General features: G+C 33.3%; 1 protein-coding gene and 1 non-coding gene across 2 annotated transcripts in view; both read right to left on the bottom strand.

Annotated features, from left to right (window-relative positions):
- Smp_123730 (putative beta chain spectrin) overlaps positions 1–24,405 on the bottom strand; it is a gene marked incomplete at both ends in the record, with an annotated part of 49,976 nt that overhangs the window by 7,382 nt on the left and 18,189 nt on the right. Inside the window, 7 exons of the mRNA XM_018797008.1 lie at positions 150–396; positions 1,950–2,121; positions 3,222–3,821; positions 8,389–8,681; positions 9,932–10,063; positions 11,160–11,573; positions 16,626–17,032. Of these exons, the coding sequence (XP_018652093.1) occupies positions 150–396; positions 1,950–2,121; positions 3,222–3,821; positions 8,389–8,681; positions 9,932–10,063; positions 11,160–11,573; positions 16,626–17,032 (2,265 nt within the window). The remainder of the gene's footprint in view (positions 1–149; positions 397–1,949; positions 2,122–3,221; positions 3,822–8,388; positions 8,682–9,931; positions 10,064–11,159; positions 11,574–16,625; positions 17,033–24,405) is intronic.
- On the bottom strand, positions 18,426–18,492 carry Smp_tRNA_02342_Gln_TTG.1.1. Its single transcript has one exon. It is a non-coding gene (tRNA).

Genomic DNA, 24,405 nt, shown 5'->3' with positions numbered 1-24,405 from the left:
GAAATATACATATTACATTGGTCCATAACTAGTCCTCAGAGTTACCATTCATAATTCACCAGGGGATATAACAGTCTAGTTAAAATACTTTTTCATAAATTATGAATAAATTTTAATACATCAAAAGTATGAGTGTTATATTAAACTACCGAATGAATGTTGTGAACTTTCTTCCACCTGTCGACTAACTTCAGTTGAATCAGTAGTATCCTTTAAATTCTCTTGTGACGTGTCGACATCCTTCTTACAATCATCCAAATCATTTGATACATCTTTTTCATTCAATTCATAATACTTTAATAATGTTTGTATATTTTCTGTATCTTGATTGTGAACAATATTTACACAGCTTATCGGCACATTAAGCATATTTTCTTTGATCTCAGCGAGTTCGAACTAAAATAAGTTAAGAAGGTATATATATATATATATATATATATATATATATATATATATATATCATATTTCATTAAACACTATGGAAATGACTAAGATAACATTGAATTACTGCTTATACACCATTTGAATATTATCCAATGTATTACATCATAAGTTCACTTACCTAGTCGAAAATATCTCAATTTCGTCAATCAAAAATCCAAAGTTACAAACATTTATGGATCCAAGAGTAATAATATCACTAGAAGAATTGTCCATATAGTTCACTAACAATATCGTGTTTTGGAATATTAACCCTATACTAGTATAAGTAATGTGTTCTAATGGTCATTATGTCACATAAGCAATACTGACTAGATGATTTCCCTCGCCCATCACCAAGCTGAATATCCACAGTGACTGACCCCTTACTATACAAGTCATAGATTATTATGATAATGAAATGTCGAACATTATATTTCAGCTTGTTTACTTTCCAATAAATACACCACCCACTTCTTAATTTAATTTTTAGCAGCTCATCTCATCCCAACCCTAGTGAGTTATCACTAACCTCATTTTATCGTAGTTAAAGATTCAAACAAACTCAAGATTTTATGCATTCTAACAGAAATTTACCGCTGAATGATACTTCTAAAAATGTTTCAAAACATACAGTAGTTATTTGAACACTTCGCAAGTTTTACTCTAATCTTTACTTTTATAATAGGCTTCATATTGCACTTGTCGTATGATATTACTCAAACTCATATTTCCAAGTGTTTTTGACTTTAGCTATTAATAAGTGAATGTAATAAGTCTAATGTTGATTTGCAATAGAGAAAAAAACATCCATTTCCATAATCAGTAAGTTAAAGCACTTTGAACTAAACAGATGTCTACGCAAGATACTTCTGATCCGTTGGGCAGACACTATCAGCAACATTCTACTGTACGAGAGAATCAACCAGATTTCAGCGGAGGAAGAAATCAGGAAGAAGCGCTGGAAGGGAATAGGACACACATTGAGGAAATCACCCAACGGCGTCGCAAGACAAAACCCTCACATGGAATTCTCAAGTTTAAATGAGAAGAGGAAGACCAAAGAACACATCACTTCGAGAAGTGGAGACAGACATGAGAAGAATGAACAAAATTGAATAGATCTTGAAAGGAACGGCGAGGACAGATTGGGTTGGAGAATGATGGTTGGCGGACTATGCTCCATCGGGGGTAACAGGTATAAGTAAGTAAGTAAGACATTGACAGAAGCTTTGCTAAGCTTCATTTCATACCACTCTCTAAATGGACAGAAACAATTCCTTTACATAATTTAATACTCAAAGGATGTATTGCTGATAACATAGAGGTAAATGGTTGGGCTTATAATCTATGTAAATCATCTTAACAATCTACAGCTAAGTCAAAGAGTGAAGTTAAGTAATTACTGGATACAGATGGTTTTTATATTCTTGTATTTATTTCATCAGTATTAACTTCTAAAGAATTATATCATTATTTCTGAATAACTAATGAATATGAAACGTTTTACATATAACATCTAAACAAACCTTCGTAAGTTGTTTAACTTTTTCATATCTATTGATTTGTGGCAAAGTATTCCGTTCCAGAACATTTAATCGATCAATTAATATTTGTGTTTCTTTGATAGAATCACCCATATCTAAACATTCTACTTCTGGTGAATGAAGTATCAACCAATGTTCCAAAGAATCTGCGACACTTGATAATAAAAATAAAAAGATTCATGTACATAGATATTACACAAGTGATTACAGAATTATCGTAATTCGTAAATAGATTAAACAACTACACTGATTCTTTCTATGACTATTGGATGGGTAGTTAGGAAAAGAAGCGAAGGAGTTTTGTGGATATTATAGTAATTTCAATAGTTGAGATCATGAGTCAAATAAAGCTAAACCACCACGGAAAACCTGGAAGCACTGGACGGCGAGACTGAAAGGTTCTGGGTTCGAATCTCGTGAGGCGGGATCGTAGATGAGCACTGCTGAGAAGTACCACAATAGAAAGAAATTGGTTTATTCGACAGGAAAGGAAGCAACTAAATAAAAAATATATAATTCACACCATAAAACGGAACAAAATAGTTCAACTTTGAGAGTTAGATGAATACATTTAGGCCACTTGGACTATAAGCTGACTTTTGATAGATTGAATCCACGAATCAGTTTAACTGATTTAACCCTCTTCACCATCTAACGCTTATTTATCAGTTCTGTAAATTAATTTTTTTCAACGATTCATCATTTGATTGATTATGATCACATAATTCGGCAACATTAGTACTTAGAAGTCATTGGTCTCGATAGATCTGAAATATTCTAAGTATAAAGTTAAACTTCTGTCACTTTAAAAGCATTACAATTGGACCGATTACATTTATAACCGAATCGTTAGGAAATATGAAACTCTGGTTAATGAACTAATTATGCGTGAATAATAAGGAGGACCCCAATGATATACGAAAACAAGTGTAAACTCCTTCCAGGTCTCTTCATTAGCATCTTGACATACATAGAATTTGATAGCTGAATCATAGAAGCTAAAAAGTTAAAACACTGAAAATATTTTTTTATAAGAAAGGTCGAATCATAAATATTAACCAGACACTTTATTCAAAATGATTACAGCAGTGATAGACAGATTAGTTGTGACAACATACACCAGTTAGTAGAAACCCTTTGAAAGTTATCTGTTTAAATGAATGACTAAGTTCAAATTCAAAAGTATTTCATGTGGAATGTTTTACAGACCTGACAAAAGTGATTTTGTAGTTATCAGTTATCAATTAAACTAACCTTTCAAATTCATTAATACTAAGTTGTAATTCTAATCGTTCATTAATTTGATGCCATTTCATATGTAAATTATACCATGATGTTACTAATCGTTTCATACGTAATTGAAGATCTGTTATTATTTGATTTTCTTCATCATTCATTTGACTATCATTTTGTAAATTCAGTTGATTTAATGCTGAAGATGATGAACCTGACTTCTGACTATAATTTGCACTTACAGATTCAAGGTAAGGATCAGAGGAAATTGATCTAATTACTCCAGTTCGAGTATGTTGTTCAGTAACATTCAAATTTTGCAAAGTATTTTTTGGGGAATTTTTTCGCTGTTCACTGATCTTGCAAATTTCTATTTCATCAGCTGAATTATTGGTTACATGTTGTCTTTCCATTTCTGTTTTCAAATATAACTGAGACATTTCATATGGTTGATGGCACTTTTCATATTTTGACTTATCATATTGCATCAAATGTTGTTTGAATGAAGCTTTCAATCTTTTACCTTCTTCTAAGCATGATTTGACTTTATCATCTCTAGCATTTAGTTCAGCTCGCAATTGAAGTGTTTGACCAATGGCAAATTTTATATTTTCAGTTGTGCTAAAATATAAAAAGGATAATATTTTACGAAGTTCAGATCATTAAAAGTGAAAATACTGGTAAATCACCATGGTAGTTAGCGCTAAACTTTGTAAATTCACAGACGAGAAAACTCAGCAACAAAATCGAACTTTGCAACTAATGAAAAATAAAAAGAAAGACGATCTTAGTTTGAAAATGTTCAGAGTCTTTCATCTTCATTATGCCTGATTTATACAGTACAACTTGAAAACCCAATTGATGTATATTGAGAAGCTTAACAATTCCATCTTTCAGTAAACAGTATGTCTGAAGTTGTCAATGTACTGATATTAGCTTTTTTTTTAATTATACAAATGAATGTGAAATTTACAACTTAACCTTTTGCAGATGGAAAAGTTACTTTTTTTTCTGGTAAAGGCGAGGATTGGCGAAGCAAGGACAGCACTCTTACAATTGAAGAACATATAGAACTCAAAACAACTCTCAATGAATTTCAAAGCCAGAATCTTCAATACGAACGTTGAGACAGTCCTATTGTACGGAGCTGAAGCGTGGAGAACTACTAAATCCATCGTCAAGAAGGTACAAGTATTTATAAACAGTTATTTACGCAAAATACTCAACATTCACTGGACGGATACTATCAGCGATAGCGTTTTATTGGAGAGGACAAATCAGCTCCAGGAGAAATAACAGGCGTAAGTAAGTACGTAAGATGGGAAAATAGTTCATTTCTTTTCTATAATTAAGCACCAACATAACGAATAAAGTTAGTGATTATGTTTCAAGTGTAAATTTTAAGTAAAGAAAAATAAATTCAGATAATAATCACGGTTAAGTCGGGTTACTGTTTCAGTAGTTGTTGACAGAAAATCTTTGGTTGGCGAGACTATAATTTATGGACAAGCCAATCAGAAGCTTTTGAGGGATTTCAAGGTCATAGCTCCAATTTCAGTATCTGATGCTCATGTGCGATCGGTTCTCAGAGGATTTTAGAGAACACATGATAACTAAGCGGCTACAACAAATGAGACTACTAAGAAGTTCCCGTATTTGTAATTGCTGTACAGACTACTGTGAGGCTGTTCTTGGGTGTAATATATGTTGAAAAAAGACGTTTGCTAGAATAGGAACCTTTATCACTCAATCCAGATTAAGACTAAGGCATATTACAATAATTGCCGCGAACTGTATAATAAAAGCATCAGTAACATTGACTGCATTATTCGCAGATGTTACTGAAACTTTGGCTGTTCAGTGATATGAGTACTGTAGGGACATATCCATCATAAAATTGATAAACCTACACAACTGGAGTAAACACAAACAATAATGAAGCTATATGGTAAAGGCTGAGAGGGTTTTTGTGACCTTATCATGGCTTCAGAGACCAACTATTATGGAGCCATATGGATGAGTTCCTCTACGTTATGCATTAGGATTTTGGAACGTTTGAAACATTTTCTAACCTTGGCAAGTTTTTGGACCATATAAAAGAAGTGTATCCAAATTAATTCTTTGGTTTTGTATCATATATTTTTACTCTAGCTGACCGTTTACTGTTTGGCTAATATTTCTGAAGGTCAATTAAGTTTCGTTCAAGGTCGTCCATAAATTATAGCCTTACCCTTTGGTTCAATATTGAGAAGCTCATAGTTTTCTTTTTGTTTAAGAAAACTGGTAAGTCAAGATTTCAGCAATTTATAGTTTGATAATAATGCAGATAATTGTTATTTAATAACAATTTGAAACCAGAATAAACATAACCTGTTCGTTTGATAATGAATGACCTAGTGTGATGTGGGTTGCTTATATCCACATAAGTAGTATATGTCAACGGTCAGGTAGAGAATGTATTTCACTAGAAGATTAATAAGGAAAGAACGGAAGAGAAACGCAATCGGTATGAAAATGAAAGAACATTAATTATAATTGGAGGCTATAGACTGATATTTACAGAAGGAACAGTGAAGATTGAGACAATCGATTGATAGTTTGCAAATTAACTGTTTACTGTATGGTCATCAGATTTTAGTGAGATAGTCTGTAATTTTCGTGTCAAACACATTTGTTTGTCCCCACCCGTGTTCTTGTTCACTACATTAACATATTCAAAAGTCTGTAATGCCAATTAAAATTTTTGAAGCAAACTGCAATGTTTGCTGTAAACCAGTTGGGTAAGATATAGTTGTACTACTTATCCTGGTTAAAAATGCTGGACATTATATGAGATAAATAAGCTATAAAGTTAAAAGTAGATTCTGAAAAATACCGAATTATGGACCACCATTTGTAACATATCAGTTTGAATACGAATATAAAACTGTTGAAAAACAAAAAGTATTTGTAGGTAGCGCTAATTTCGTGTGGAAATAACATTGAAAACCGTTGGACATTAGGATATTAAACTCTTCGGTATTGTTTGATATCTAAACCACAAATGGTCGAATTCAGATCATACAGATTTTGCAACTATTGCATAATATTCAAGCAAATGAAATGGTAATATTGCACTGTCAGTATCAACCCTTCGTACGGTCACGGATGAGGGCTTCTGAGATGTTCCATAAAGGCGTAAATAACTGTCCACTATCATCTGGTTTTCAGACTAAAATCCAGCGTCTTACAGTCCATGATAGAGACGTAATCGACTGAACTGAACTGTGTTCACAATAAACAAAGATGGATAGTGGCTCACAGTGCAATCCAGTTTGACACGCGTTTCGTCCAATTTGGGACTCGTCATCTGGATGCACTTACATCTCAGAGTTGATGGTCACTATATTTATTTAGGTCTCTTAATGGGATATAATACATTTGCAACATTTAAACAATGTGGACTAGATAACTAGAATTCCTTAGATTATTACTAAAATAGTATTGATGATATTCAAAGTAAGTTAAAAGAAAAAATTTCAAGAACAGATAAGGATTCATTTCACCAACCAAATTACCCTCATCTATCTACAATAACCCAACAAATTAGAGAAAATTTATCACCTATCTACTAATTATACAAATTTCTTTCTTGAAATGACAAGTGATTTCATATCCTTTCTAGTTTAAAACTTCTTTTCGATGGTTTTTCTTTTTTAGAAACTTTAATTTATGAACAAATTGGATAAGATAAATGAGACTAAAATTTGATAATAAATAAAAAGATTTAAAAACGTTTGAAAAAAGACGAAGGTAGATTAATCATCGAATTAGAATGATTTAGATCCTCTTTATATTCAGTATATTTAACAAAAAAAGAAAAACGGTTTCCAGGCATTTTGATGATGAATGAGTTAAAGCTAGACAACCATGGAAAACCTGGAAGCACTGGATGGCAGTTTCGTCCAATTGTGGGACTCCTCAGCAGTGTGCATTCACGATCCCGTTTCGAGATATTCGAACCCAGGACCTATCAGTCTCACGCGCGAGCGCTCAATCTCTAGACAATTGCCTCAGAAGTTCCTATCGATACAGAAAAAAAATTAATATTGACTATTGAACCTAGAAGTTACAGTTTCATTACAATAGGTCTGAACATATAATACTGTTATCAGTCAAATTTTCACAATACTTCACTTCTGTTTAAATTGATATATTTGCTCTTGCAAGTAAAATATAAAACATCTTTGATGCTTATTTGAACGACTATTGGGTGTAATAGATTCATAAGTCGAATCAGCTAGTTTGATGTTTTCGTGATAAGGATAACAAACCTTAACCCTATACAAGCGAAAAGCAATCCATGACTTCTTAACTATGTTTAAATCTTACAGCCATGTTGTTTTTGATACATAATTAGTTTAAATAACATCTCATGTTTTAATTCTTTAAGAGAATTACCTGATAGCTTCTTGTCGTAGGCAAAATGAAAACAATCAGAGTGACTTATCGAATGGTTTTCAGTTGTTTACAAATAAAGTTTGTTCTTTTCTCTTACATATGACAGAAAGTATGAGAATTCGAGCTAACAACCCCAAACCCTAATATTCAAAATCAGTTTATAATATCTCAGTCACTATCTTGGCTAGAGAAAGCCTAATAAATTAGATCACTAAATTTCTTCCACTATTTGTTCGTTCTATTTATTTACAAACTATTTACTCCGGTCGAGTATTGACATACTTCGTATTATTAAAATTCATAGAGATAAAACGATTGATATCAGAGAAGGGGTTTTGTGGATATCATAGTAATTTAACAGTTGAGTTCATGAGTCAATTGAAGCTGAAGGCTATGCAGGAGGGTGGCGCAATTTTGTGGATTGATTGAAGTAAGATATTAATACCGTTGTATCCCGACAGGCTTAATGGTCTAGAGGTTAGGCGTTCGCGTGCAAGATCAATAGGTCCTGGACTCGAATCAAGTAGGGGGGGATTCGCACTACTGAGGATCCCCAGACTAGGACAAAACGGTCGTCCAGTGCTTTCAGGTTCACCATGGTGGTCTAGCCTGAATCGACTAGAATCTCCTCTAATCATGAACAACTAATCCATCCTTAAAATATGTCATTATTTCTTGAAATAATATATAACTTGAACAAATAGAGCTAAGTAAAGATCAAAAGGGGAAAAAAACATCTGAAAATTACATGTTATTCGATTTTTTGATAATAGTAGATTGTGGATTAATATTCCATATATCCATTTCAATACGTTCTAATTCTTTTTGACATTGTTGAATCCAATTAAATAGTATATCTAAATTAGATATCCAACGATATAATGCAATAGCGTGATTTAATCTTATACGACGAAGATGTGTATTATCTTTAAGTTGATACCAAACAGAAAGTAGAATATCATGTGGTTTTTTTAAACGTTTAATCCAATTACCAGAATAAAGAGGAAGAAGATAATCAGCTGCTTTTTCTACCCAATTAATCTGTAAAGTTTAATAAAACAAAACGATAAAGTAGTTGATAAAATTATTTTTTTAAAGTTGAATTCATCAATCAATTGAAGATAGATCACCATAGATATCAAGAAGTACTGGACGTCCGTTTCATCCTTTTGTAGGGCTCCTCAGGAGTGCACATCCACGAACGCGTCTCGCTCGCGATCGCCGGTGATTGACTGGAATATGACGACCACAACATCTGAGGTAAAACATGGAATACAGTGGACAGGTTGGATGCAAGAAGACGATTTTGACTTCACCGATGACCTAACCCATCTATCTCATGTACACCAAGAAATGCAGATGAAGACAAACAGTGTGTCTGCATTTTCTGAATCAGTGAACCTCAACATATACATGGGGAGAATCAGCATCCTCAAATTCAACACAGACAACATCAAAGCAGTCAGACTTGATGGAGAAACTCTGCAAGATGTGTAAGCTAACACGTGTTTGGTCAGCATCATCGATGAACAAGAAGGATTCGATTCAGACGTAAATGAGAGGATTGGCAAAGTAAAAAGGTATTCCTACAGTTGAAAAACTTATGGAACTCAAAATAACTGTCAACCAATATCAAAGTTACAGTCATCAATACGAACTTTGAGACAGTTGAACTGTAAGGGGCATAAACGTGAAGAACTACCACAACATTCATCGAAATGGTATAAGTATTTATAATCAATTGTCTAATCAAGATACTCAGTGTCCGTTGACCGGATGCCATCATCAACAACCTACTGTTAGAGAGAAAAAACCAGCTTCCAATTGAAGAATAAATCAGGAAGATGGATAGGTGGATAAGATCAAACTCTAACTTGGAATTCTGAAGGGAAACAGGAAAAAAGAATACTGAGTAACACACTGTGTTGAGTATCAAAAGCAGACATGAAAAGGATGAATAGCATTTGAAAACGACTGTTAAGGATTGTCCAGAACAGAGTTGAGTGTAGAGTGTTGATGGGTAACCTATTCTTCTCCATGAAGGGTAACATGTGTAAGTAAGCAAGTTTTTAGTATCTCTTTTTTTAATTTACATTCTTGTTGATCACTTTTTATTACAACCTGTATGTTTTTCTTTTTGGCTTCTTTATATTGTCCGAGACGATAGTTATTTCTTTTAATTTTTTAACACATTATAGGTGTTACAACTATTTTAAGTTCAACTAATTAATGGATGGAACCATTTAATTTGTGATACAAAATATTGATTAATGAATAATTTCATAACTTACTAATGGTTCAAGAGCTTGAACATCTTGTTCAAATGCACATAATAACGACAATTGTTTACATATAGCTTGTACATCTTTACCAATTGATTGAGATAATTGATCAGATTTTTCTTGAACAAGTTTCAAAGTTTCCTATAATTAGTGAAAAAAAAGTGTACTAGTGGATGAAAGACGAATACTTTCAAGTTGACAATTATAATACTTCAAATTTCAATGACCGAATTCGTTCATTATAATAATGTGCAACACTTATATGGAAATTAGATCTAACCTTGTTTTAATATATAAAGGTGAATTAACTTCAGAAATGATCTTATTTTTATGATCTGATCATGTTAAAACGCATTGATGATCAATGTGAACTAATATTTTCTGTTATTTTCTGGATCGTGGAATAGAATTAGAGGATTGGATTACTTATTCAGTTTTTGCTTGAATCAAATATGAAACACTCTAAAAGTCTTGGAAATTAGCCTATACTTATTTTGATAATTTTTGTTCCTTGTTTTTAATCAAATATTATTCATTGAGGATTAGTGTGTAACATGATGTTTACAGTATCATCACCAACCTTATCGAAATGAAGAAATAATTTTAATAGTTGAGATCATGAGTCAATTGAAGTTAGACCACCATCGAAAACCTGGAAACACTGGACGGCCGTTTCGTCCTATTATAGGACTCCTCAGCAGTGTGCATCCACAATCCCGCACTCGTGAGATTCGAATCCAAGGCCTACCAGTCTCGAGGCAGAGCTCTTTAACTGATAGACCACTGAGCTGGTCGGCATCCAACGGTGTTAATGTATAAATACAATTATGTCCAAAACTAGGGGATTATAGTAGAAAATAGAGTACAAAAGGTTACGTCTAAATTACAATAGCTTTGGAACAGAAAAATGCTATGTCAGTGAATCATACATCAAACGAAATCTTATGATCTGTAGAATAGACTAGGGGCAAAAGTAAATGTTACAGTTTTACAAGCTTTGAATTCAATGAAATAACATCCAAAAAAATAGCTTCCGTAGTTTGTTAAGGCTTCTTGTTTTGCGGTTCACATCAGTTACTCACTAGTAACCTTCATAGAGTTCCTATCATTTTTAAAATCATCTAACGTGATCAGCAAAGATAATGATGATATTCACAAGACAGTAACTCATTTAAATACCTTTTTTTTGATAGAACAAGTAACAGTGCAAACTGAATTGGAACAAAATAAAACTTACAGAGCAACGAGTTAAAAAAATAAATCGATGAGCAGCTGATATTAATAATCTAACTCTTGAATAAATTAATTCATGTAAATCAGCCCATGTTTCTGTAATAATATCTTGCCAATATGCAATACGTGGAGAATCTGAATGTTTTGTACGTATTAAACAACGACACATATTCATAACTTTTTCAATACGTTCAATAGCAAAACCAGATGTATATACAAATTGATCAGTTATATTCATCGGATATATTGTTGATATAGGATCAAATGAACGTAGTTCAATTTCTACAAATGATGTAAAAGATTCACCTAGAAGATTTTCACCAAAATGTACAAATCGATTAATAAGACGTACACATTCATTTAAACTTCGACCGGTATATATTGATGAAGCTATAAGGATTTGTTGATTTAACCAACTCTAAAGTAAAGAAATAAGATGAAATTTGTGAAGTATGTAGACATTTTCTGCGAACACTTTTATCAACATAAATATGTTTGACAAAATGAACTATTTTGATACAAATATCATTATATGTTTTAAAGGAACAAAATGTTCTAGCTATAAAATATGATCTATAATGAAGTATTTGTACAAAACACTTGGAATCCGTACCTTGAAAATGAATTTCTCAAATGATCAGAAGTGGTTTTAAGCAGATTTTAGTAATTTTTTATGGTTGAATTCATGAGTCAATTGAACATAGATCAACATGGAAAACTTGAGAGCACTGGATAGCCGTTTCGTCCATTTGTGAGACTCCTCAACAGTGCGCATCCACGATCCTGCCTTACCAGATTCAAACCAATGACCTACAAGTCTAGCGCGCGAGCGCCTAATCTTTATTTATTTTTATTTTTATTTATTATTAGCTTTATTCAATATTATATTTTTGGTACAATATAGAATTCTCAGCACAAAGTACTTCAACAGGTTTCCTTTTCTTACTTCTTCGTCCTTCCTGACGATAAATATTGAGTGATCGCCAGTTAGAAGTTAGCAACCCAGTCAATCGACATCTAAATAATGTACATTCTTCTCGCTGCACATTTCCAGCAACCACGATATCTCTGATTGGGCCTTCTGTAACCTTTACAGCGTTAGGTCTTACACTTTTCAGAAACGCACCTGAATAGGTTGTGCGATTAATAGGCATAATGATGTATTAAAACAAACGAAATTAGATAACTTGTTGAAATATCTAGATGACAGGAACAGGTAGCCCAGATGTTTAAACAGGCCGCCAATTTAGACCACCGAGCCTCCGGCATCCACCGGTGTTAATGACTAACTTCAACCGATCCACGAAATTGAGCGACATATCCACCATTGTCTTCAATGAGTTACTATCTCACAACAGACCTGGTTGAACTCCACTGGTCTTCGCTTCTCAGTAGAACGTCAGTCACTAGTGAGCATATGTTGATTAACGTCAGAAGGGGTTTTTGAGGATATTATAGTAATTTTAATAGTTGAGATTATGTGTCAATTTAAGCTAGACCACCACGGAAAACCTGGCAGCACTTAATTTTTAATATCTTTTATTTAACCTTTTGTCAAATTCTATTCATCAATTATCGGCAAAGTTTCTTTATGAAGCTGCAAACTTCGTTCGTCTAGACTTCAATATATTTTTTAGATGGGAAATAAAGTATAGCGGTTTTTATTCTATGATAAATGACTGGCATTTGTGTCGACTAGCATTTTTTTTAAAAAAAAATACATTAAGGAGACATTTGAAAGGCAGTAATCTACTTCAAGATAATTCAGATGGAGAAACAAACAGACGAATTTTAGAGTTTTACTGTTTTGTAAGGCTATCTAATGGGTTCTACATATTGGAGCTTACCAATGGCTACAAGGATTACTTTGTCCACATTGTATATTTGATAAATAAAGCTTTTTTCAAGATGAAAAAATATTTTATTTCAAGAATAGTCATAACATTTAAAAAAAAGACTTCAACAATTGCTTCAAAAAGGATTACGTGAAGAAACGAAACTATATTAGCAATAGTATCAGAATGGGAGTTTGTAGAAAATGTAGTACATTAATAGTTGAATTTATGAGTCGATTTATGCCAGACTATTAAATTACTATAATTTACACAAACTCTCATTCTGATAATATTCATCGTGTGCTCACTAGTGACTGGCTTCAAGATATGTTTCCTGGAGTTCTAGTAAGTAGATATAAGCAGTAGAGTCCAACCGTGTCTATTGTAAAGCAATTACTCACTGAAGACAATGGTAGACGGTTGCTCAATTTTTTGGATTGGTTGAAGTTAGACATCAACATCGTTTGATGCCGGTCGGCTCAGTGGTGTAGAGGTTAAGCGTTCGCTCATCAGACGAAAGGTCCTGTTTTCATGGATCGTCGATGCGCACTGCTAAGAATTCCCAGACTAGGACGAAACGGACGTCCATTACTTCAAAGTTTTTCATCGTGGTCTAGCCTAAATGGACTCATGAACTCAACTATTATATATTTTGTATTTTGTTGTCTCTCTGTTCAATACCCGTAAATCAAACGACGTTTTAATCATTTTTATGCTGATAAAATCTTATCGTTATTCGCCATTGAATGTGTTATGTTTTTTTTAAAAAAATTATCTAGTTTATTGTGGTAATGGCTTTCATGACAACAGTTTGGTTATCACGCAAGATATAATTATCAATAAGAAGAATCATCAATGTAAGCTGAATATTTTATCTAATGGCATGAAAGTTCATTTTATAACTTTTAAATTGTTTGTAATAATAAATCTGATATAAAGTGTACACTTTTAGTAATCTGAACTCTGTTTGCTATATTGCAATCTTAAAGTTGTTGTTGAATAGAACAAATTGTTTTCATGTCTCAATTAGAATTTATCCCTAGAGTTCTAGTGGAAAGCAGTGACCAGTGGAGTTCAACCAAGTCTGTTGTAGAGATATCAACTCACTGAAGACAATTGGTGAACGGTTGCTCAACTTCGTGGATCAGTTGAAGTTAGATATTAACACCGTTGGATGCCGGCCAGCTCAGTGGTCTATCGGTCAAGTGCTCCGGCGCGAAGCTGGTAGGTCCTGGGTTCGCATCTCGCGAGTGCGGGATCGTGGATGCGCACTGCTGAGGAGTCCCGAAATAGGACGAGACGGCCGTCCAGTGCTTCCAGGTTTTCCATGGTGGTCTAGTTTCAATTGACTCATAATTTCAACTATGAAAATTTATTTTATTGTCGAAGCCCAATTAACTATTATCAATATTCTGTTGTTTTTTGCTCTAAGAGTTGTAGACTTTATCAACGTTGAAAAAAGTAGATTAGTGTTAAACTTTGCAATTTATCGAATGACTAGAATCCTTCGATTTTTGGCTAAAGTATGACTGTCGAGTAAACAGTAATTACGAAGAACGGCAGGTTGTATTTCAGACATCACTCAATTTGTTTTGAATTATGATAGTTATTTTTAATCTATACATACTTTCGCTCATCAGTTATCGATATTATATAAAACGTATTGTTTGATCACGTATGTTTACCTTACGTTTTTTGTTTAGATATCATTTTTCATTCTATTTTTAATAAATGTAAAGTGTTTCTATCCACTTATTGTGAACACAAACGTCAGCCTCGTTATGTCCTGGTACGGCCGAGGGTGAAGAAAGTTGACTTTCCCTCTCCAAATTCTCTCACACGTACACGTGCATACAACAATTGTCAGGGAAGTCCTAACCACTGCCTCTTCTCGCCGCCGGGGTGTTGTTCACAAAATTGAGACGACAAAAAGTGTCTGGTGCTGTAACAGGGTTAGTGGATTTGGAGGATTCATCTAAGGGAGTTGGAAAACTCTGACTCCAAACCAACGGTGTACATGGACCACAGTTTCCTGAGGGAACAAACGGCGTATGAACCAATTATTGGTCACCGGTTATCATGGGATGACATCTCCTGACGTCACTCTACTACCTTGTGGATCAGACATTTAGGTCGAATGCTGTGGATGTGGCTCCCTAAGAAAACCACCTGGTTCGGTCTTGGTACCCAAGCAGTACCACAGCACATACACAAATCAAGTGACTTAGGTAATGCATATGTATTCGTTGCCTCTTTTTAACAGTATTTATGTGTTTGAGTAAATAAATAAACGTCATCTTCGCTAAGGTTGAATGTCTCCATATTTATCATTATCGATTACGTTAAGTAAAATGATTTCGAGTAATATGATTAATGATATGACTAATATGATTAAATCAATCATTTGGAGTTCCTGTAGAGTTAGCTGTCAAATTCATCCATTTCAATAATAGCGATTACTTTGATATATATATATACACTGATCTTCCACAATGAAGCAGGATCATTTATAAAGTCAATGAGTTTTTGAAAGAATGTTATATAGTTGCAGATTTGTATCTAATATCGATAATAAAATTCTAATAATGCTAATGATAATTATATTGTTAGGTAAAACGTAATAAACAGAGAAGGGTTTTATGAATATTATATTAATTTATTAGTTGAATTCATGAGTCAATGAAAGCTCGACCATCATAGAAAACCTGTTATGAGATAGCAACTCACTGAAAACAATGGTGGATGTTTTGCTCAATTTCGTGGACCGGTTGTAGTTAGACATTAACACCGTTGGATGCTGGCTGGCTCAGTGGTAAAGAGATTAGGCGCTTGCGCGTGAAACTGAAAGGTCCTGGGTTCGAATCTCAAGAGGCGGGATCGTGGATGCGCACTGCTGAGTCCCACAATAGGACGAAACAGTCGTCCAGTGCTCTCAGGTTTTCCATGTTGGTCTAACCTCATTTGACTCATGATCTCAACTTGCAAAATTTAAGATATCTAGAAATTTTTTTATTTACTTTCAAAAATTCAATAGATTATGTAATGTAGATTATTTCAAAGCTAAATGAAAATGGAATTATTCAACAAATTTTAGAAAAACTTAAGTACCCAAATTTGTATATCAGAGGTATCTGATAACTTTAATGAAATATTCTTATCGGAGTACGTACTATAAAAACACTAGTTATGGATTACTTCAAAGTTCTCTAAAATTCACAATGGTATTATGTGTGCTACTGATGTCTACATATATAATTAGCATGTATCATCAATCGAAAGTGAGATACTTGGAGGCAACATGTTAAGAAGATCAAAGAAAAGAGAACGAGAACAGAGAATGATTAATGAGGAAATCAAGGAGCAGTGAAGTCTGAGACAATTGGTTGACATTGGCAAAAGGAACAATCAAGTTTCAGACAGATGATTGACATTTTGCAAATGAAGTATTTTCTGTATAGATCTCAGATTTTACTAAGATATTATGCAGTTTTGCTGTGACATACATGCGATTGTCTCCATACATGTTCTCGTTCACTACAATAGTAGTAAATTGTATTCTCTGGTAGTGGATAGGATTTTTAGCTCCGAGAACAAAACTCCATCAAAATAATAATAATTAGGGTAGATAAACTTACTTTCAACTCGGAAACTTCTTCATATACAATGCTTAAAGATAGAATTTCTTCTAGACGTTGACGTTTCTGTACACAAACATCTAATAGACTTGAATATTGACGATCCATAATTCGTTGAATAGATTGTATCATTTGAATACGTTTACGTATTTGTTTAATTTGACTACGTAATTTACGACGATTTATTAAATTGTCAAATGAATTTTGTTTTGATTTATTCATATTTTCATCAGCATGCACAATAGACTGCAGTCGTTGACTTTGATCAGTTTGTTTCTGAGTTGATATTCCAGATAATTGTTGAACAACTTTTTCTAAGTTTTCATTTGTTTTAATTAATTCCAATTGATTTTTATGTTTTTCTTTACGTTCCAAAAATTCATTTATTAATTTCAATGATTTTTGATCTTTTATTCCACAATAAAATATAAGTAATCAGTAAATAACATACATCATAACACTAAATTATTAACGGTATGATAAGCAAAGATTAATAATAGCTAGTAGTGGGATCCAGTGTGACGCGCGTTTCGTCTTATTTGGGACTTGTCAGCTGAATGTACCTGCATCTCAGAGTTAATGTTCATTCTGAGACTAAAACCCAGTACCTTTCGCTTCAAACGCTATCACGTTATCCACTCAGTTACTGAGTCCTGAAATTCAGGTACAAATAGGATGAAATGCGCGTCAAACTAGAATCCACTGCTAGCCACTATTCATCTTTGCTTATAATGCTAGTGAATTAAGACTATACCGAGGCAATACACACAGTATACACGTATGACCAATAATAAGGGACTAATCAGTTGCAGTCCTAAACATCAATGAGGAGATTCAGACAAACAATACTCAGTGAATTTAATATCCATATTGTTTAAATGTAACTTTAACATATATTCAAATAAAACAATGAATACTTGATCAAACCTTCATTTTTAATGATTTCGACCTTAGGTTCTATATTATTCAGTCTTGTTATATATTATTTTACAGTATCCATCATATCAAGGTACATATCAATTCATCATGAATGTAATACTTATTGTTAAATAATGAAAGTAATCCATCAGATGTTAATAGTTTCTTAAATTTTCTAAGATTTTGTCATTAATCAAGTCCAAGGGTTAAACAAAGTGTAAGAAGAAACGGTTTTATTACAGAATACCTCGCTAAAATCTGACAACCATACTGTAAACAGTTAATTTGCAAACTATCAAACAATCTTGACCATTCCTTCTGCAAATATCAGTCCATAGTCTCCGATTATTATTATTCATACATTTTCATACCAATTGCGTTTCGTTTCTGTTCTTTCCTTATCAACCTTCGAGTGAAAGAAATTCACTGCCTGACTATCGACATATACTACTTATGTGGATATAAGCAACCCACACCATAGTATTACATAAATTCATTCTATACTGTAATCTTGAATCATCAAAGATGATTAGCATATAATACAGAATCAGAATGTAAACATTAAACCTTCAATATATTAAAATGACTTGTTTAAATTAGACAGATGTAATATGTTTACCAAAAAATATAAATTTTCTAATATTGTTCACTAAAAAATTGAATGATTCATTTCCGTATTCAGTTGTGAATGTAGAACTTATCGTAAACATTCATACACACATCATAAGAATAGACTGTTATATTTTATAATTGTAAACTAACGAAACTATTCATATTTATGGTAAGCAAAGATGGATAGTGTTTGGCAGTGGAATCCAGGACGCGCGATTCGTCCTATTTGGGACTCGTCAGCCGGATGTACCTGCATCTCACAGTTGGTGTTCACTCTGGGAGTCGAACCCAGTAACTTTCGCTTCAAACGCTATCGCGTTATCCACTCGGCCACTGAGTCCTGATAGCCACTTGCTTGAGCAATGGAGTGAAGTTGAAATTTACTTAGTATTGTTTGTTTGGATCTTCCCAATGTATCCCACTGTTAGCCACTATCCATCTTTGCTTACCATGCTTGTGAATTAAGGCTATATCGGGGCAATACGCACAGTATGCACATATGCCAATTAGAGACTGACCAGTTGCTGCCCTAAAAACATCAATGTGAAGATCCAAACAAACAATACTATGTAAATATTCATATTTATGTTCCCCTCATTATAAGCTTTATTTTGATCCATAGACTATCACTATACGATTAACCATTCTTGAGTTATCCCTAGTATATTAATTACTGTCTCCCACATTCACAGCTACATTTGGCTAAATCTTGTACAAATGGTGTTTTTTCTATTTTATAATACGATGTGGTTTGTCTGTTTGATATGTAAACCCAATATGCTTGAAATAAATGATTCATATTGCAGAGGCTGTTATTGGTGTTCTGGACTTAACTGAGCTGGGCTAGATAGAAAGCAGGACTGGCAAGTACTCTAAACTGGTTACGTGTATCATGAGTATGATCAATAATTCACTGCTCTATAATTGGCGGTATTATCACGTTATACATTAACAGGGTATCCATGTAGGCCACAACATATAACATAGACAAAATAAATTAAGTAGATAAATAAAATGGAATAGACAGTGAAATAGAAAAAAATAACACAAATCTTAATTCCCATGTGTCCAGTAAAATGTAATTAATAATTTAAATAAATTGTATTATATCAATTTTACATCAAGTGCTAATATAAATAAATAATTCAATAATCATTGTCGAGTAATACTCTTGAAATGAAAAACAGGAAAAGTTACTGACGACTATAATTACACTTGAGTTTATAATATTGTTTATTATAAGGTAATGTTTAGTAATTGTCAGAAGCGATTTATCCTGAGTTTCTAGTATAAGTCATTACTTACTTACACGTGTTACTCCTCGTGGAGAAGTATAGGTCACCCACCAGTACTCTACACTCAACTCTGTTCTGGACAATCCCTAACAGTTATTTCCAATCGCTGTTCATTCTATTCATGTCTGCTTCCAATACGCAATGCTGTGTGATCCTTGGTCATCTCTCCTCTGTTTCACTTCAATATTCCAATTTAGGGATTGTCTCGTGATGCAGTTTGGTGATTTCGTCAATGTATATCCTATCCACTTCAGAAGTGTTTTCCTAATTTCCTCTTCACTTAGAATCTGGTTTGTTCTCTCCAACAGTAGGTTGTTGATGATAATATACGGTCAACGGACACTGAGTATCTTGAGTAGAAAATTGTTCATAAATACTTGAATATTTTTGATGAATGTTAAGGTGTAGTGGACAGAACACGAGTGGGGAAAATCGAATGTATTTAAGCACAAATTAGAAACTATCTTACTAAGATCGGATAACCATACATCAATCAGTTAATTTGCAAAATAACAGTCAAAGAAGCATACACCACCGAACAACATTCTCCAACCCACTCTGTCCTGTGCTTTCCTTTCTAGTTCTATTCAACTGTTGTTCATTCTCTTCATGTCTGTCTCCATTTATCAGCGTAATGTGTTCTTTGGTCCTCTTCTTCTCCTTGGGCCTTAAGAATTCCATGTGAAGGCTTGTCTTGCGACGCAGTTGAGTGATTCCATCAATGTGTGTCCTATCCACTTCCAGCACTTCTTCCTGATTTCTTCTTCCACTGGATGCAATCTGGTTTGTTCCCTCCCACAGTTGATTGTTACTGATAGTGTTTGGCCAACGGATTAGATGTATTTTGCGTAGACAACTGTCAATAAACACTTGTACCTTCAGGATGATGGCCTTCGTAGTTCTTCAGGTTTCCACCCCATACAGTAGAACTGTCTCTACATTTGCATTGAAAATTCTGACTTTGGTGTTGGTTGACACTTGTTGAGTTGACTTTCAGATGTTCTTCAGTTGTAAATAGGCCGCTGTTGCTTTGCCGATCCGTGTCTCCACATCTGCATCAGATCCACCATGTTCATCAATGGTGCTGCCCAGATGTGTAAAGAATATTAAGTCCTTCAAAGCTTCTCCGTCAAATGTAACACGATTAGTGCATGCCGTATTGTTTCGGAGAGTCTTACTTTTCCCTTTGTGTATGTTGAGACCTACTACTGCTGAGTCTGCTGCTTCACTGGTCGTCTTCTCCTGTATTTGTTTTTGCGTGCGTGACAGAAGAACCAGATCATTTAGTTGAATGCATATGAAATGTTTTCTTTGTAACTAGCGCTATATACTTTAGAAATAAATGAGATTCTTCTAATATTAACGTTTCTTCTTGGATATTCTGACTAATAACCAATATAATTGTCTAATCATTTGCTTCAACTGATTCGTTATGTTTAGTATTTATCCTTATTGTATAGTTAATTAAAGATTGAAGTAGACTTAAATGAGAACCATATCCTTCACTTAGGAAATCTTTTTGTTTTCTAATTAGTAACCAATCAATTATATGACATGAAATTTTTTCTAATCATTCTATTTTACAGTTTTACAAAAGAAAATTAATACAAACTATATTGACTACTGATTAGTGATATTAGTAATTACGTCAAAAAAAAACACACCCTATCAACATTTCATAAATTATACATACATATATGTATGATATTCTTGTAATTATGAACAAGAAAAAAAGAGAAAAATGCCACAACAACAACAACAACCTGAAAGGTACTTCAGTATATTTAAACACATTTGTCATTGATAATTTTTGTTCTGTTGCCTAGTTAAATGAAATCAATAATCTTTTTGTTGTTGCTGTTGTACAATGTTAAATCATGAATAAAGAAATGATATGTAGTTTTGACAATTCAGTTATATAAAATTAACTATTCATTTACATGGTTGAATGATTATAGACATCCACAAAAAGAAGTGATAATCTTATCTGGTATCTAAGGGATAATTCTTATGTAAAAAAAATTGTATAAAAAAATAAATTATAAATAAGATATAGAATAAATATCATAGTGACTGTTGGGGCGATCCTGAAAATGGATATAACAAGCTTAGGAAACATGAAGAAGCATTTTTGTCCAATCAGAGTTTGACTAGAAGTTTTGCTAGATATATCACGAAAATGAAAAGTCATATGTAGAGTTTCTGATTGGCTGATTACTACACTACTACTATGTTTAGTAGTATTCTAGAATTTTCAGGAAAATCCCAAAACTTCTAAAATACCATAAAACCCTATATTTTCTGTACATAAATAAACCTTTGAAGCAAAGTGCTTCTTGCATATTTTGCACCTTTTCTCTCGTATAGATTGAGCTTGGTTTGGGGTTACGAGACTAGTTTAGGATTTGAGTATAGCGTTCAATTAGCAAGACTTATCAATCACCCTATATCTAACTTCAATTAGATTGTATACTGTTTGTCATTGAAATACATATGTCGGCTATCGTTGTATATTTCATCGACTTAAATCGCATTGGTGAATAACGGAATGGAATTTTTGAATACAAGTATTTTTTACACTCATTGATCTAGACAGGAAATGTGAAGGATGAAGCGAATAGAAGAGAGGGAAGCAAAATGACGTGCAGTATAGAAGACTTGTGAACCAACTTCATTTAATTAGGAGTTAATCAATGTTTATAGCTAGATAAAAATAAGTTGTTGATATATAATGAATGGGCTGAGCAATGCACACATATACGCTCATATAAAAACCATTAATGTTGATAAGCGAATAATTGACAAGGTAGCAACGTGACTCAAGAAGAATGAATAAATTGACCTACCTAGAAGCTAGAATAAGGTGTATGGTCTTAGCATAGCAACCGATGGTACAATATTATCACTAGTTAAATCACGAAAATATAACTTAGATGTTTTTTTATGGGATATAATTTGTCTGTAAACAACAGCAACAATAACAACAACATCAACAGCATGTAAAATATTCAATAGATTTTTTTATAGTTGAATTCACGAATCAATTGAAGCTAGACCAACATGGAAAACCTTGAAGCACTGAACGGTCGTTTCTTCCTATTGTGGGACTCCTCAACCGTGCGCATCCACGACCGCGCCTCACGAGGTTCGAACCCAAGACCTACAAATCTTGCGCGCGAGCGCTTAACCACTGAACCACTGAGCTGACCAGCGTCCAACGGTGTTAATGTCTAACTTTAACCAATCCACAAAGTTGACCAATCGATCACCAATATCTTGATATCTCACAACATACCTGGTTGAACTCCATCCACTACCGAAGAGTTCCACAATAGGACGAAAAGACCGTTCAATGCTTCCAGGTTTTTCATGGTAGTCTAGCTTCAATTAACTCATGATTTCAACTTTGAAAAATTATTGAAATCTCCACAGAAACCCCTTCTGATAATACATTTTTTGACAGTTAAAAGGAAATATACATATGAATAATTAGCTATTCTATACTCAATAAATACAAAACAAAATAGTATAAAGCTAGAGATAGGTCCGACTAAGTTTTATATGAATTCAGTTGTACTTTCATTGATAAAATGTCACTAAAGAATGTATTTAAGAGACCCATTCCATTTTATACAGATTCAAAGATTTCTCTCTGCAAATGTAGTAACATCTTGATTATCTATGCTTACCACTTGACTTAAAAAAAAGATTAGAATGGTGACGAAAAGACAATCGACTGAATGTTTTTATATAGATACGGACACTAGTATACCCGTATGACTTAAGAAATTCATTTACAAATTTGTACGAACCATACTACAATGGTTAGACGTCGAATGTATCAAAGATACTAAAGATTGAAGCTATATTTGTAAAGAATATGAAATATGAAAATTAGAAGCAACACTAATGTTTGACTCGGCAGTCTATACTCAGATACATCGGAGAAATGATCGGAAATCAAAAATCAATCTAACAAATATAAGCTTCATAAATCAACCGTATACTTATTATTTTTTGATTTATATTAAGGTATTGAATTTGGAATTCACTTGTGTGAATATAAGTCATCTTGTATGAAATGTCAAGAAACTATAGTAACAGAATAATTGTATAGATTCGTATGAAGATTTGTATGAAGCGTTTCTACTAAACTCAGTGGTATTATCAATCTACTTTCATTTCTTCTAGGGATTCGGGAGCAATGATGAAACATAGCTCGTGCTCTGTTATCCTGATGTTCAACTGTCGTGAAGTTTCGTAGAAACACACAGCGCTATAGTTAGTACATTTAACCTGATAGACGCAATTCTACCATTCTTACCTAATCACTGTATTTCAGGCATTAAAAATAAGCTAAAATGATTGTGTGTTATGAAAAATACTCAGATTATTTCGCCTCATCATCCTCCCGATTTCTTCCAAAGATACTCTACCAGATTGGGTAACCACCAAGTTAACTTTCTTGTTTGGTTGATCTCTAATCTCTTTCACGTCCTTCTTTTTTCGTTTTTCGTTTTATAAAACTTTTGGATATTTACTTATCATTATTTTTAATATAACTAAATTTAGTTCATTTTGATTAGAGTTGGATAGTTGCTAGGATTGAAATCCAGGACACGCGTTGTTTCATTTGATAATTGTCGGCTGGATGTAACTGTAAAGCAGTGTTAATATTTAGAAGAACGTTCGAATTCAATACCATTAACCTCAACGCTAAAGCTTTCTTCACTGAGCTACTGAGTCTAATTAATCACTATTCAACTAAACTTGTAACTAATATGATAACATAGAGCTATTATGTTTTTTTAGACATGGATTGCTTAAACACAATCAGTTAGAAAATATGAACCGTCATAAATAAATTTAACTTTATTTCTTTTAATTATCAGAAGGGGTTTTGTGGAGATTTAGTATTTTTCATAGTTGAAAGCGTGAGTCAATTGAAGCTAGAC

Source organism: Schistosoma mansoni, chromosome 4, assembly GCF_000237925.1.
Source record: "Schistosoma mansoni strain Puerto Rico chromosome 4, complete genome".
Classification (NCBI taxonomy): domain Eukaryota; kingdom Metazoa; phylum Platyhelminthes; class Trematoda; order Strigeidida; family Schistosomatidae; genus Schistosoma; species Schistosoma mansoni.
Note: the sequence above shows the minus strand (reverse complement) of the source record. Positions and strands in the feature narration are given on the sequence as shown.